Below are 15,482 nucleotides of genomic sequence, written 5' to 3'. Positions count from 1 at the left end.
TGCAACTTGCATATAAAAATACAAATTAATCTCTCTTTTTTTGTCTTTGTGACTTGTAATATATTTTTATCTTAGAGGTAGAGGGAAACAGGTTTATTTGCAGACAGTGAAATTGCTAACTGTAGAAAAATCTCAGCTCTGTTATTTGCAAAATTTTCAGCTTTATGAAACACTTAAAAATTGAAGTAGTGATAAATACGATATTCATGTTTATTCTAAACAAATACAGCAAGATAACTATAAAAAGCCATTAAATTATTCAAGGAACTTCCTTAAAAAGTACTTATTTACCTTACTCCAAGCACAGCACTACTCTGATGGAAGGAAATTTTAACCAGTGATGGCAGAGTGCACGTAGCACTCAAAGATGAAGTAATACTGTTAATTCACTAATTGCAAATATAGAAATTTTTCAGAAAGTTGACTTCATTGACAGAGTCCTTAATACCTTTGTTGATTAACAAAGTTGGAGCTATTGCAGGTAACTAATTTGATTAATATGGGAAAGTAACCATGTACAGTTAAAAACCTGATGGATAAGGCATGCTTTTTTTTTTTTTTCCTGTTGTCTTTTAAAAATACTGGACCAAGTAACCTTTTTGGGGGTGACGATGCAGTACAAGTTACTTAGTTAAAGTCCCCATTGTTGTTCTGTCTCCCAGAACAGGGCCTGCATTTCCTCTCTTGCTCCCCAGTTCTGCCTGAAAGGACTGGCACTGTAGCTGAGGCAGCGGCTCTGCATCCCCACGTCACTTCTCACTTGGCACTGCTGCTGCCTGCTGCTTCCCCATCATCTTGTGCCTCTTTTCAGTGCATCCTCACCATTATTGTTACAAAGGCTTTTTTTTCATCTAGACAGTTGTTCACTGGAAATTTAACTACACAATGTCATTTTACCTCAGTGCCCTGTGCTATGTGTAATGTATGAAAACAGCCATGGCTAGCTCTGGAAATGTTCCCTTCCTCTGCATTTCTGCCCTGTGAGTATTCGAGGTGAGCCCCAACATTTAGGGGCACTTCTCAAATATGTGTTTGTTTATTGATATCACTATAAAGGAAAAAGGTGCACAGCCAGTTCTGAGCATTAAGTGCAACAATTATGAAAAGCAAACTTTTTCTATCATTGTTCTTTTTCCTTTAAACCTGTGTACTCACAGAATGCACAGATTACTTCTGATGGAAGAAGAAGACACATTTTAAGAGGACAGAAATAAAGCAACATTTTTTATATTCTTTTCATAAGCAAGTATAATTTATGGCTTAATCATATTAATACATCAGCTTTTTGAAGTTTTATGTAGCAAATGGGTTTTGAGTGTAGAGTATTAAAATTATGCTGAGATTAACAAAATAACTTTTTTTTTTTTTTTTTTTTTAACCCAAGGGAGCTACTATTAAAAGGGATGAACATACTGGTGCAATTGTAGTGGCCAGGATAATGCGTGGAGGAGCTGCAGATAGAAGTGGTAAGGTGTTGCTGTTTGGCACTAGCCATTCAAGAGCTCAGAACAAGATGAGATAAAGTGGCATATATTGTAGAAATTAAATACATCACTATCACAAACAGAAGTATTTGGGCTCTGGACAGTTTCCAAAGTGATTATTTCAGTTAGTGGATACAGAGGGGTTTTAATCATGGCTTTTATCATGGCTTGTTTCCTATTGATGATATTTATTTATAAATCACAGAATATGCTGAATTAGAAGGGACCCATCAAGGAGATCACCTAGTCCTACTCCTGTCCCTGTGCCAGACACCCCAAGAATCACATCATGATGGCATATGCCAACCTGCTGATGGAGGAACTTGGGGTGCTGACATTATTTTATATTAGGACATCCATTTGGAGTTTCAGCTGGTAGTTCTCAAAATAACAGCACATCCTTATTAATTTGGGATGCTCAGTGTCTACAAAAACTCAAGCAAGAGGTCCCGAATCATACATTAGGGTGTCTCTTTTCACGGAAGAAAATCTAGGACAGCTGTGTTTCACTCTTAGATGCAGTAATGCAGTAAATCTAAATTTAGATAATAGAAATAGATAGATAGATAGATAGATTAACAAGCATTTGTGCCACAAATTAGTACTCCCAGCCTAAGTGCTCTTTGCACTACTTGCAGCTGTATAGCAGTAAGAAAGAGTATGTACAGAAAAAGAATTGGCACAGATATTTTTCAAACATCTGCATGAAAGTCTAGAAAAGTTGTAGAGAAGGTGGTACTAATTTTTAGGAGGAAGACAGGGAGGTGAGTTAACCAACCACCTTATCAAATTTGTCTGAGAGGACAGTAGCTCTTATGTTCACCATATATTCCTGTTTTTAACTTAGAGCTTAAAGTGTATGAAAATTGGAGCTTAATGTATATAAACAAGGGAGGAACAAGCTGAATGGTAATGGCAGTTTTTGTGTAATACATAGCTACAGTTCACTTCTCTTTTGTTTCTGTAGGGCTTATTCATGTTGGTGATGAACTGAGGGAAGTCAATGGGATTCCCGTAGATGATAAAAAGCCTGAAGAAATAATACACATTTTGGTAAATACGAAACGTTTTGAAATAAATTTAGGAGAGTCAAGAAAAAGTAATGAGACTTATGATTTCTACTGTATTTCATAGAAAAATGTATATTTTACTATAGTGGCTTTTCTTCTAGTGCCATCATTTACAAACCTGTCATTTCTCATAGAGTGATTTTCCATGCATTACATATATATGCAATTATAGATTCCTTGTAAAGAGCTAAAGACAGTAATATTGCCATAAATATGTTGCAAATGTTGCAGACTTTAGTTTATAATCTACAGTTATTAAGGCCCACCATTATCTCTTGAATTTAAACGATTTTAAATTTAAATTAATTAATTACTCAGTAATAACTCATTGTCACTCCATGTGACAATTCATTAATCATACAGATACTAGATAGACAGTATAACTGGTCTATGAAGATTTTATATGACATTGATTTACAGTATATAACCATATCTGTTATTCTGTTTGCGCTCTTCTAAACTGCACAGTCTCTAAGCCAGCCTGATTTCTCATATTGCAATATTATTGCAAATTAAGTAAATTAGACTTTTTCAGAAATATTTAATATTTTTACATCAAAGGAATTTATGAGGGTCATGACAGCTCCATTATTCATGCTGTAGGCATTTCTATATGCATAAATACCTTGCTGTCCTGCTGAATTGAGCAGCTGTCTCACAGTTTTGGTTCAGTAACCAAGATCATTCAGGTGCTAGCCTGCTGATAATCATTCTTGCTTTATGGTTTCATGTTCCCTACAGAATCATAGTTTCTCTCAAAAATTAATATTTTAAAATGTCTAGAAACAAAATACAACTAGAAAAGGTGTGAACAATTTCCCCATTTACCTTTTTGGGGTACGGTATAAACATCAAAGGCTAGTTAGAGCTTGTTTCAAAAGTAACAAAATCATTGATTCCAGTCCTACGGTGGGTGAAATAAGACCTTAGCTGCTGCCTGTCAAACAGTGAGCCTTGGAGTGCAGACATGCCGGCAGAAGAATGTCTCGTTGGTAGCGGACCTGTTTCCATTTTGCTTAAATCGCTGGCTGTCTGTTGCACTCTGCTCATTTTATGAAACTTGTCGGCTGCATGCAATAGTAGCAGAGCCTCCAACCGATTAGCACTTCCTTCAATAGCCAAATGTCACTGAGGCAGTGGGAATATGCTGTAGTTAATAAGTAAAATGCAGCCAGACACACTTTAAGTGGGATATAGGGAAAGATGAATGGATGAGGTGGTTGATGATGGCTAACTTGTTTTAAGATTTATAGTGGAGGGCTTTTTTCCATTTAGTACACGTAGTCTATTCAAATATGTTTTTCTTTTCTAGTTTCTCAAAGTTGCCAAGTGAATAAATCCCCCCCCCAATCACCCTATTTGATAAATATGGCACAAGCCTGTTTGAATTTTTTTTTTTTTTTTTTTTTTTTTTTTTTTTTTTTTTAATGAAATGGTAGTTCTGTTTTTCCAGGGATGTCCAAACTGTGCCAGGAGTCCAGCAGTTGCTTCTAATACACATTTAAGCTGTAGTATTTTCTCCTGCCTTCAGTAGAGAAGTGGGACCTCTGAACCATGCAGGTCTCAGTTTTTAACAGTCCATCTGCCCCACCAGAGAAGCAAATAAACCCAAGCATTTCAAGTGGATATTTTAATTTTTGTAATACAAAGTTTGGTAAAGTGAAGCTGTCAAACTCCAGAGATCATGCTTGGGAGAGGACAGACTCATTATATTCTTTTCAATTCATTTGAGTTTCTTTATCTTCTAAAATTTCTTTGAAATGTATAGCTTCATTCTCAGTGCATTTTCTTTTCAAATGTTCACCAGGCTCAGTCTCAAGGAGCCATTACATTTAAAATTATACCCAGTGTGAAGGAAGAGATGCCAGTGAAGGAAGGCAAGGTAAGCAAGACTATTTCAGAAGCCATCTCAGTAACTGTTATGCTGGGGATAAGCATTTTTTGCTTGGATGACAGAAACAAGAATGTGATTTTTACCTGTGGACTCAACTGTTGTAATGTGACAGTATTTGGCACACTGTACACTTCAATACACAGCTACTGAATTTATGAGTGGGTGTAACATGGTTCTTGAGCCTTAACTCTCAACTGTGTAGTTGACAGGTGATCTTCCACCTTCTACAAGGACCTGCCTTGGTTCCAAGTACTCCTCCCATCCTTCACTCGGTAGAAGACACTTGATAGCATCTTGGTTCAACAATATCTTCCCATCTGTTCCTCATACGGGCACACTGTGCACCTGCAAAGCCCTGCTTGCCTTGAGGCACAGAGCCTTTGCTCCATTGAGACTGCAGTTGCAGAAGCAATGAGTTGAATATTCCCATATGAACTTCCAATTCTAGACATCCATAAGGATGTTTTGCAGCAGTAAATATTTATTATTTACTGCATTATTTAGTTTAGTGGTTTTGAACAGTAGAAACAGAAAACCTTTGGATTGCATTTAATATTTGATTCCAAAGATCAAACACTGTTTGTTTCAGATGTTTATCAGAGCCTTATTTGACTATGATCCTAATGAAGATAAAGCAATTCCTTGTAAAGAAGCTGGACTTGCTTTCAGAAAAGGAGATATCCTCCAGATCATGAGCCAGGATGATGCAACCTGGTGGCAAGCCAAACATGAAGGTGATGCCAATCCCAGAGCAGGCTTGATCCCTTCAAAGCATTTCCAGGAGAGGTGAGCTACTGAGAATAATTCCATTATATTTTTTTGCAGTAAGAGAAGAGACTGATTGCTGAGTTGTTAAGTTTGCAAAGTTGGCATGTGTAATGCTCATAGATTACATGGGTACAATAAATGTGCATTTGCAGCAGGACAGCTGAACTTGGAAACATGTTGCTGAAATACTCTGGATTTCCATATTTCTCTGGCTAGAATTAATAATGACAAAAACTGATAGGATATCACTGATCCAGACTGAAAGAAAAAACATATGGAAAATAGCACATCAGTATCTGCATTCACACTGATGTACTATGCAGGAATAAGAACTGCAGCAGGTTTTGGAAAACTTAAAAAAATTTCAGACAAGATTAAGTTTTTTGGATTGTGAACAGATTGCATTGTTTTAAGGTAATTTCTTATAAAATCTTCTGGATATTTTGCAATAGTCTCATGATACTATGTGTTCATTAATCCCAAATTTGCAGTGAAAACTGAGGAGTTTGTGTCTTTTCCCCCACCACCTCCCATTTTATAGGAGATTTGCATTAAGAAGACCAGAAGTGCAGGTTCAGCCACTGAAAATTTCCAACAGAAAATCATGTAAGTCTGTTAACCTGAAATAGAAACAATACTCCACATTCTAACCTTATAAAATAGCAGTTTGTTTCAACTACAGGATGCATTCCTTCCAGGCACAACAGCTTCTTGATCCCATTGTATCAGTAGGAAAATAAATATAAATAATGTCGTTAAAAGCTTTAAAAGCAGCTAGAAACAGTCCCAGCCTTCTGACTTTGTTTTTGAAGTCCTGAACCCAATTAATATTTTGATACGTAATATTTCAAAGGTTGAAGTGTATTCTTTTCCTGTTGAAATAGTACAGAATTGGCTCAACATTTAATATAATTTGAACTGCATCAACACTGAAATTTAAATTGAGAGTAAGATAAAAGGTCTGATAGTCTCCTCTCCCCACCATATAGTTGGTAACTTTTGTGATGCATGAAGCAGTAGAATTTTTTAAAAATCAGAACATTCAGTTCATTGATACGCATTCACAGAATCACTTCTTACTGTTTTTTTAAACTCATTCTTAATAGTCCCTGTATTTAAATACAGTAGTTGCACAATATAAGAAGAATAATCTCTAAGAAAGAGCATACCTTGAAACAAATATTTTCTCTTCACTGGAATTTACATCAACATCTGTTTTAAGTATTATTGCATATTTTACTTGACCTGTTATTTCTTTCAGTTGTATAGACTCATAACAAAATGAGCAATGTAAGAAACTATCATGCTACACTAGGATCTAAATCTTAAATGCAAACATGATTGTGAGTTCAACTAGAAGTATTCAGAAAGTGGTCTAATATTTCCAACCACCTTTCATTACCTAACAATGAAAGAATAAGTATGGCTACTATGGCAAACAGTGGATGCTGGCACACTAAGTACCAAACTAAATGCTTTTAACTTTAAAACTCCTCAAAAAGGTTTCTATTGCAATTTTCCTAACTTCTTGCTATGGTTGTTGTGTTCTGAAGCTTGACAATAACTGTTATTTTTCTGACAATCTGCATTTTCTATCTTTCATTCCATTTCACTGTTTGATTGTGTGCCCTAATGCTACTGTTAACTCCAAAGCCCTTGATTAGCTTTGTAATTACAGTAACAGACATTACAATTGCACTATAGCTTTTCTATTTACATAGCTCTTAGAAACAAGAGGAGCTTCTCCAGCTTGTAGTAAATCTGTTGTTTTTCTAGGTTCTAGGTCAAGTTGCTCTGCCCCAGTTTTGGAAAAGTGTCTGATCCCAGGGTATAGCTATTTCTCTCTGCCCACTGTTCTTGAATCTGGATAATACACTCAACAAGAGCCTTCAATTAAGGTGGCACTGGTGCTTTTGAAGAGGTAAATCAGCTGCTGCAGCAACACCGCATGAATCCTATTATAATGGACTGCATCTTTCTAGTGACCTTCAAGTGAAAGGTTTTACAAGATGCATCTCACCCTTCCAAATAGGCAGCCTGAACCTGATTGGGATTTGCCAAAATTACAACCCAAAGAAGACCCAGAGTACAATGTCTACTGTTGTCTCTGCTTTTTCCACAGACTGCCTTAACTAGCTTGAATGGGGAGAAGAGTTCCTCTCTTCCTCCTCTTGCCTTTAAAACATGCCAGAGCATGAGGGTGGAGCAGTATGCCTGTTACTGTTCTCTCTTGGAATTTCTTTGAACAAAGCAAGTCCCAGCTAAATGCCATCTAGAAGGCAGTGGTGCCTCTTGAAGGAGGAAAGACTGCAGAGTAATGTAGGTTTGTCATTCTCTCTCTTAATTTTTTCTTAAGACAGTGTGCTGCTATATCTGCCAGATTTTCATGGGAACAAGAGAAATGCTGTTCTGAGTAGAGATTTATCCCTTCATTCAAAGAGTAAACATGTTTTTAGTGCTGGGAGGGAATTCGGATCCTTCATGGAGAAGATATTTTAAAGATCAGAGTTCAGCAGTAGAAAAAGCACATTGTGTCTAGGATATTGCTCAAGTTGCTCTCAGGAGAACCTTCCACTTGTTTGGATTTTTAAGAAGATTCTACTCGGAAACTCTGTACCTATGTGATCTTTCTAAAGTTCATCACCATTTTTTTGTGTTACCAAGCATAGCAGTGAAGCTGTGAGATACAGAGGCTGTGTGTGTATTTGTGCACAGCAGTCATCTTGCCAAAACTGGGAGATGCTGGAAAATGATGCATTGCTGAACAAACAGCATTCTGACAGCACCAGAAACATGTAAGGAAGGTGACATAGAGAACAGAAAATTGGAAAGAACTGCTGGGTCTAATTTTATTTTATTTTTTAGCCCATGTATGAAGGTGAGAAAATGATAATGCTTGATTTCTTCAGGCTTTTTTTTTTTTTAAATCTTTCATCTTAATATAGGGTTTTCCAGTGCTTGGAAGAGTAATTATGTGGCGAGACATGTTCTGTAGATCATCCTGAACGTGATGTATATTGAGACGCTGCTTGCAGTGGATCCCATCCAGTCATGTGACCTTAATTTTCATAGCAGTTTGGAGAAAAAAGGGCAATTTGCCAATTGATAGTCTTATGGCTTCCAAAAAGGTTGAAGACCTGTTGACTTCAGGAGAGCTGCTGAGAGATGTCCCTTTGCTGATGGGACTGGGAGTTGTGCTAGGAAGCTTTCTTGACACATGGTATGTAGCCGTGGATGTTGGTCTGCTCTCTTCAGTCAACTCATTCCACAAATCCCATGTTTTGTAATGAGGAAAAAAACCTTGATACATACCTTTGTTTTTAATAGGGAGAATTAAGGGAAAATACTCTGTTTTTCTTGAATACCAAAAAACTGTGATTCGGCTCTGGTTTCTTAGGTGGGATTCCAGGGTGGTAGTATCTACTTGAAAATTAATTTAAAAAACAGTTCAAATCATATAATATGCAAGAAGTATCCTATAACTTCTTTTTTTTTCCTTTCTTGAGCCAGTCCTGGAACTGGAAAGGACTGTTATATTTATCTATACACAGAGCTCTCTGAAACAGTCAACAACAGTTTTTGCTTTGGTAATTGTTTCAAAACCTGAAAGGAGATAAATTGGATTACTTCTGGGAGGCCTTCTTTCTGTTTCCATTTTGATTTTTTCACTCTTTTCAGCATGGCAATGCATGTAGTTGCTAATCTTTACACATATTTGTGTATCATATATTTGGCAGCAAAATAAAAGTGAGGTTTTTTGGTGATGATCATAGGCATACTTATATAGAGGAAAGACCAAAAAATACATTCTACAAAACTTTTTCTGCAAGAATTATTTGCACTGAAATAAACAAACTCAATCTAGTCCTAAGTTATTAAAAGGATCAGTTTTTAATGGAAATGCTAATTCTTATTTTCACCTTAGTAGCCAAGTGAACTGTTCCATTGTGTCTGTGTGTAAATACACATGCCTATCCCAGCATTTAGCCCTTTTCTTGAAAGGTAAAACAGAATCATTCTCACATTGTACCTATTAAAGTGAAAAACATTTCACATGTCATGTGTGCACTGGAGGAGGGGGCAGAGCAGTGTACTCTCCATATTGAAAGGTAAGTGAAATCACACTTTCTCATGTGCAAATGGAGAAGATGCAGTTTGATGGTATCTGGGTCTGAAGGAAACTGGGAATGTAGGTGGAGCCTGTGCTGACAAGAGGAAGATGTAGAAAAAGCAGGATTAAAAAAATAAAGGGAAAAGTGAGGGAGTGAAATTTTGTATTGAGGGTGAGTAAAAGGAGAAAGTATTGCAACAAGGGCAATGGAAGAACACATGGACAAAAACTGCCCATAAGCCCCATTAAGCAAAACCCCACAGAGGATGGGCTTTGAAATTCTTAGATTAATGCAATTAATGGAATTATGTGGGAGTATTGCTATAGTCACTATTTGTGCAATGGTTCAGTTGCTTGTTGATGCTGTTTAAATGAAATACTAATATAATTACTTTGTAAAAGTCTTTGAAATGGTGAATGCAAAAATTACTGACAAGAACTCTGACCTGATTTGTTTTGCTGTTGGTAGAAAACCTTAACTAAGTTCAACAGTAATATTTGATGCGTGAGATAAGTGGCTGTTAGGTGTTCTGACCTGCTGATAAGATTGATATGGTAATTTCCAGCCTTAGGGTTACTGCAGAAGTGATGGAGGATTAACAAACCACTGAAGTATTTTCAGCATTTTTTCCATACTTAACAGCAATGACATTTCAGCAAAAAGCAGTTTTGTACATTAATGCTGTGGGGAAATGACATTGAGGGAAAAAATTGTAAGAACAAGCAGCGTAGGAAAATAGGAGGAAAATGGAATGAAAGTAAAGGAACAGAGTTGCATGAGATGTGCAAGTAGGACTAACCCTGCACATGCTGGGATGGTGAATGAGCCATATACCTGAGTGGGTGTGAGGGAACTCTCTGGGATACACATCTGTAGATGTGTCTGCCTACATGTAGTTGTGTCTGCCTACATGCAATTGGCTTTCGTGTGTCTGATCTTGTGAGCCACTGCTGAATGCTAGCTCCACAGAAACTTGCTCACCTGGTACTCCTCAGTAATACTTAACAACATTCCTGGCTTTAGGTGGTCATCTTAGATTGGACAGCTTGTCAGCCAGAGCTGCCTCTGTGAGTTCTTCTGTTTCTGCATGTTGACTAAATTGGAGTGACATGAGACTTTGTACAGGGAAGAATTATTTGTTTAATAGCTCCCAGTCTGTTAACTTCAATACAAGGACTACTCATGCTCTGACTGTAATAGATATTTCCAACAGATTTGGTCATTCCTGCACATGTAGCTTATTTTAATTTGTAGGCAACAGTGATAACCTGTTTTTTTAAGGAAAAAAATTCTTTGAATAACAACAAAATAACTTACTGTTCTGCAGTTGTTATAAACTGCAATAATCAGGCGAGAAATTCTATTCCTTCAGCATTATTTTGCTTTCACAGTGGTTACTGTGTTTATTCTTACATTATGTATGTGTTGTCTCTGATGAAAATTGCTGGTAACTTTATATTTTATACTAGGGTAGCCTGTAGGCTCTGTCAGCTTGTGCACTGTGTTCATATGTATATGTGTATACCCATACTCTATGTGTACAGTTTAATATATGTATATAGCATGTATGACAGAGTTGTTCAGAGATGTCTTTTCCATGATAATACATTTGTTCTGTGTACTTAGTGCTAAATGTAAATACTGTGATAAAGCCATCACCATATAGTTTTTCTAAAGGTTTAAAATCTATTTTACTTTCAGTTTTGATTTACGATATGTGATTGGCATTGTGTGAGCAAGAGGAAAGACTTAACTGCAGCCAAATGGTGTTCATTCAAACAAGATGTAACCCAGTTTACCCATAGCTGAGTGTCTTTTGAATTGAAGATTATGTCCTGCCAACAAAAAAAATTTAAACAGGCTAAAAGAATAAATGCTTTGTACTACTTGTATTTGAAAACCAAATATTTAGGATAAATGTATAGTAGGATTCTTGTGCTTGTTATAGTTGCTGCACAATCTTAACTCCGCCTTTCTTCTCAGTATTTTTCTGTGTTCGTATTCGAAACTTGATTGCCCACCTGCAGGTAGTTACAAGTATAAACAAAAAATAAGCTAGACCTATAGAGTTAAATTAGCACATCAGCATTTTTATTCAGAAATCTCCTGTTCTTACAAATCTTAACTTCCTGCTACCACAGAGAAATTAAGGAAACCTGAAGCTGGATGATATTTGAATCACGGTCATGTGAGATAGAACTGGAAATGGATCTGTCCTTCAGTGCAAGACTATCCTTCTTCATTTTCCAAATTATCTTCATAGAGATAATGTTATCTGATGGTTTTTTGAGAGAATCAAATTTGATCATCTTAAATTTCCTATTGCATGAACATAATGTATCATTCAATCTACAAAACTCCATAGATTAAAAACCTTCAAAAGAGTATAAATGTTGATTGCAATGTGGGGCTGTTCATGACTAAAAAATCAAGTGTGTTTAATATATTCACTGTAATGCCGACCATTGTACATCACAATTTCTTGCTTGCTAAAGTAGAGTATAGTTTAAAGAATAATGCGACTTGTTTGTGATAAGAAATTAGAACAGACCTGCTGGATCAAATTTTAGAATGAGAAACATTTAAGTAAAATTGCTTGGTGGAAATATTTTTGAAAGAACATCAACAAAAGGCAAAAACCTTAATCTGGTTCTGGACTGATCCCAAGAGTTGAGAATGTTCCTGGAAGTGGCCCTGGTTTTGAGCTTCCTAAGTCATACAATTTAGGTGAGGCCCCCAAAAACCAAATCTTGATTATATTTCAGTTAAAATACATACAAAAACACAATGTATATGATACTGATTTTCATTGTTATAGTTTAGCATTATTGGCTACGCCAGAATCTTTCTGAAATGAATAAAACCACCTAAGCTTCCATTGTGCTTGCGTTTCCTATTTCTTTTGTCCCATTTGTCTTGTTACAATTTTGTTGTCATTTCATAAACCTGTTTCATGACTATTTTCTTTGGAACTTCCTCTCCCTTCTTACCACAATACATTTAATTGATTGTATTTCTTCTTTTCTCAGTGTTTTATTTTTTCCGTGTTGCCTTATGGTTTGGGGTTTTTTTTCATTTTGTTACTGCTTTGTTTTCCTACTTCCCATCAGATTTCCTCCTCTTTAGCCTTTGACCTCTTAGTTTTTTATTTGTCCTTTCCAGCTGAAGACCTTTCTTTCTCAGCCCACTGCAATTTAGTGAAATTGTATTGACCCCAGTATTTCATGTCTCAAAACTTTGGAACTTTGGGCACATACTTGCTGCATGCAAACAGCTGCTTCAGATGCACAGAGCTGTATTTAGTAGTGAATCACAATACAAAGTTTCCTGGCAAGTAACCTCTGACTTTACTAGGGACAGGCAATAGCTCTGGTAAAGTTCCTTGTAAAGTTCAAACTGGAAGCTACATGTTTATAGTTGCATTAAGCTATGAAGACCATGTGACTTCCAAGATCATTTCAGACTGTTATTTTCAACCTTAAGAGTAGCCCAAGAAAGTTAAGAGCAGGCTTAAGAAGGAAGATTTTTAACAAAACACAAGAAGTTCAGAATGCCTTTATCTCAACATTAAACCTCAGCTTGTAGAGGTTTTGGCTTACGCTTTCTGGGATCAGCTGACTCACTTGGGAATCCTAATGTCTTTCATTTATGGATAAGCATGTTCCCTTTCCTGGCAGGGGTAGCCCAGAATCCTGGATTCTTTTCAGCATTCTTATCCCTGATGCTATAACTCTACCATCTACCACACCTGCAGGACTCCTGTGAGGTCTGCAGTGGTCAGGGTTGAGCAAGTGTACGTCTGTACAGACCTCTGTCCATGTGTACCTGCCAGCCTCCTTTTCTCCTGGTCTGGGTTTTCATGTTCATAAATGAGGGCTTACCTGTTACCAGTGTTAAAATACCAGACAGTATTTTAAAATGCATGCTCATTAGTTAAGTCAAATAACTTTGTTGAATTCAGGAGACTTTTAAAATCTATTCATGTGAATTGGCTTTGAGCATTAGTGACTTGCCTTCAGGAGATACTCTGCAGTCTATTGAAAGTCATGGAAATGGAAATATAGAAAAATTTGTCGTACATTACAGAGAAGGAGAAATGAGTTAGTACCCGAAAGCCAGCCTGCCATTCTAGATGCAGCCTCAGGCCATTTGTCAAGAGCTGGGAGCTTTTAAGGTCAAGAGAGAAAAATGGATCCAATGCTTTCACCTTCAACTCACAAAACTGTCTACACTGTTTCAGGGCACCAGATGTGGTCAAGTAAGGAGTGTTCACCTCAGAGGACTTCCTGGCCAACTTAAACCATATGGTTGCCTTGATTGTAGAAATAAACTTTAAATAAGATTTAGAAAAGTCTTCTAAATTAATATTTTCAAATGTAAGTCCTCAAGAAAAATCATACCAAGAAATGATTGTACAAAACAGTATTTTTCCTGTGGCAGAAGAGGCTCTTCATGTCCATTTCATGACATGAAATAAGAAGAGCTCTTCTGTGTGGTCATATACAGGAGAATTTTGACCTAGGCTTTGTTTTGTACATTTATTATGCATGAAAGATTGTAAAAGAGCTCTTGAATAATTTTTCACATTCTGAGAAAATACATGCTTCAAGGAAAGTCTTTGAAATTATTTTTTTGGAATTTTTGGCCTATTTATCCACATTCTAAAGGAGATTTGAATGAGAGGTAGATTGTTAAATCTCTATAAATCTTAACCTTAGTATATAATATCTTTGTGAACAAAAAATTTATTATATTTATCTTGCTTTTCTGTATAACCTCAAAGGTGATTACAAAAATGTATGTTTTCTACTATCAAAGCAGCAGAAATTTATTGATTTACTATAGGTAAGGAGAAAGCCTTAAGTAGATCTATTATATTAGGATAATGTCAGAGAAAAGATTACAAGAGTATATGAATTCTTTCAGCATGTTTTCAGCTGCAATTGTAGACTTCGAAAAAAAAGGAAAAGTCATAACCAAAAAACCTTTTCAAAATCTATCTTGAAGGGTAGTCCCAGCTGTTACTTCAAGTGGAGAAAAATACTGAGAACATACTCGTTGCAGTGATTCTTAAAAATTCTAGGTTAAGACCGATTTATTGGAACTAACAAACTTTGCATTTAATACCAAAGAGATCTTCCACGACAATGGGGTAAGGTCATTTCTACCAAATGAATAATGGAAGAATCACATATGGGAAATATAAACTATGAACACAGTATTTCAATGCCCTTTTACATCCTTTTCTGAGTGTAGTTAAACTCACTACTGGTATGTTGGTATATGCCTCAATATAATGGGTGCTGTCAAGAGAATTTGAGAGTAGCTTACATACCTGACTTTTTTCCTATTTATGAAGTATTAAACAATAATACTTTGTCTTTTTGGCTGTTCTAAGATGAGGAAGCGGTTGAGTGTGGTAGGTGCATTTTTCTTCTTCGATTTAACTTTTCTTTCTTAAGTTATGTTTTCACTCCATTTAATGATTTCCTTTCCTATTTCTCCTTTGTGCTTCTCAGAGGAAATTGAAGGTACATGTATAAAAGTTTCCCTGAATAGCCCAATAATTTTATTTAGAGAACATGTGTTTAGAATTAAATTGAATATAGTCCAATGTTTCTAAGAGATGTTACACGTGATGCTTTTATATTGCCACCAAATACATTGAATCATGTTTTAAAGTAGATAAAAATACCAGAATATTCCTAGTTGCTTCACTTAATGATCAGTAATTTGAACTGTTGTTTCAAACTGCTTTCTCTCTCTTGAACTTCTGCAAGATATGTAAGGAAAAGCAGTATGATAGAATAATACTGGCAGCACTTGGGTGGGCTGAGATGGAGAGAGGTGGTTCTGAGTTAATTACATGGCCATGAGAGGTCTTGCATTTCTAATTAACACTGACAGCCTGTTTCTCTGAGATGGTAAAAGGTTCATCTGTGTGGTATGATCATTACTGTTTTCCTTCTGAGTGTAGCCAGTCACTGTTATGTTTGCAGCATATGTTAAAATAATAGCAGCTGATCACTTGTGGTTTTTTGTTTGGTTTGTTTGTTTGGGGTTTTGATTTTTTTTTTTTTTTACTTAAGAGGCTTTTGTTTATAAAAGCATTAAAAATTGTAGCTTGTATTTTTGATCAAAGGGCCTCTGGCAT

At 36.2% G+C, this 15,482-nt stretch overlaps 1 protein-coding gene across 2 annotated transcripts in view; it reads left to right on the top strand.

The window, feature by feature from the left end:
* Nucleotides 1–15,482, top strand: part of MPP7 (MAGUK p55 scaffold protein 7) — a 149,092-nt gene that overhangs the window by 109,884 nt on the left and 23,726 nt on the right. For both annotated transcript variants that reach the window (XM_040064993.2, XM_058420749.1), the window contains 5 exons: nucleotides 1,385–1,466; nucleotides 2,452–2,537; nucleotides 4,362–4,436; nucleotides 5,038–5,234; nucleotides 5,758–5,822. In XM_040064993.2, the coding sequence (XP_039920927.1) occupies nucleotides 1,385–1,466; nucleotides 2,452–2,537; nucleotides 4,362–4,436; nucleotides 5,038–5,234; nucleotides 5,758–5,822 (505 nt within the window). The remainder of the gene's footprint in view (nucleotides 1–1,384; nucleotides 1,467–2,451; nucleotides 2,538–4,361; nucleotides 4,437–5,037; nucleotides 5,235–5,757; nucleotides 5,823–15,482) is intronic.

This window comes from Hirundo rustica, chromosome 1, assembly GCF_015227805.2.
Source record: "Hirundo rustica isolate bHirRus1 chromosome 1, bHirRus1.pri.v3, whole genome shotgun sequence".
NCBI lineage: Eukaryota > Metazoa > Chordata > Aves > Passeriformes > Hirundinidae > Hirundo > Hirundo rustica.
This window is presented reverse-complemented; position numbering and strand designations above follow the sequence as displayed.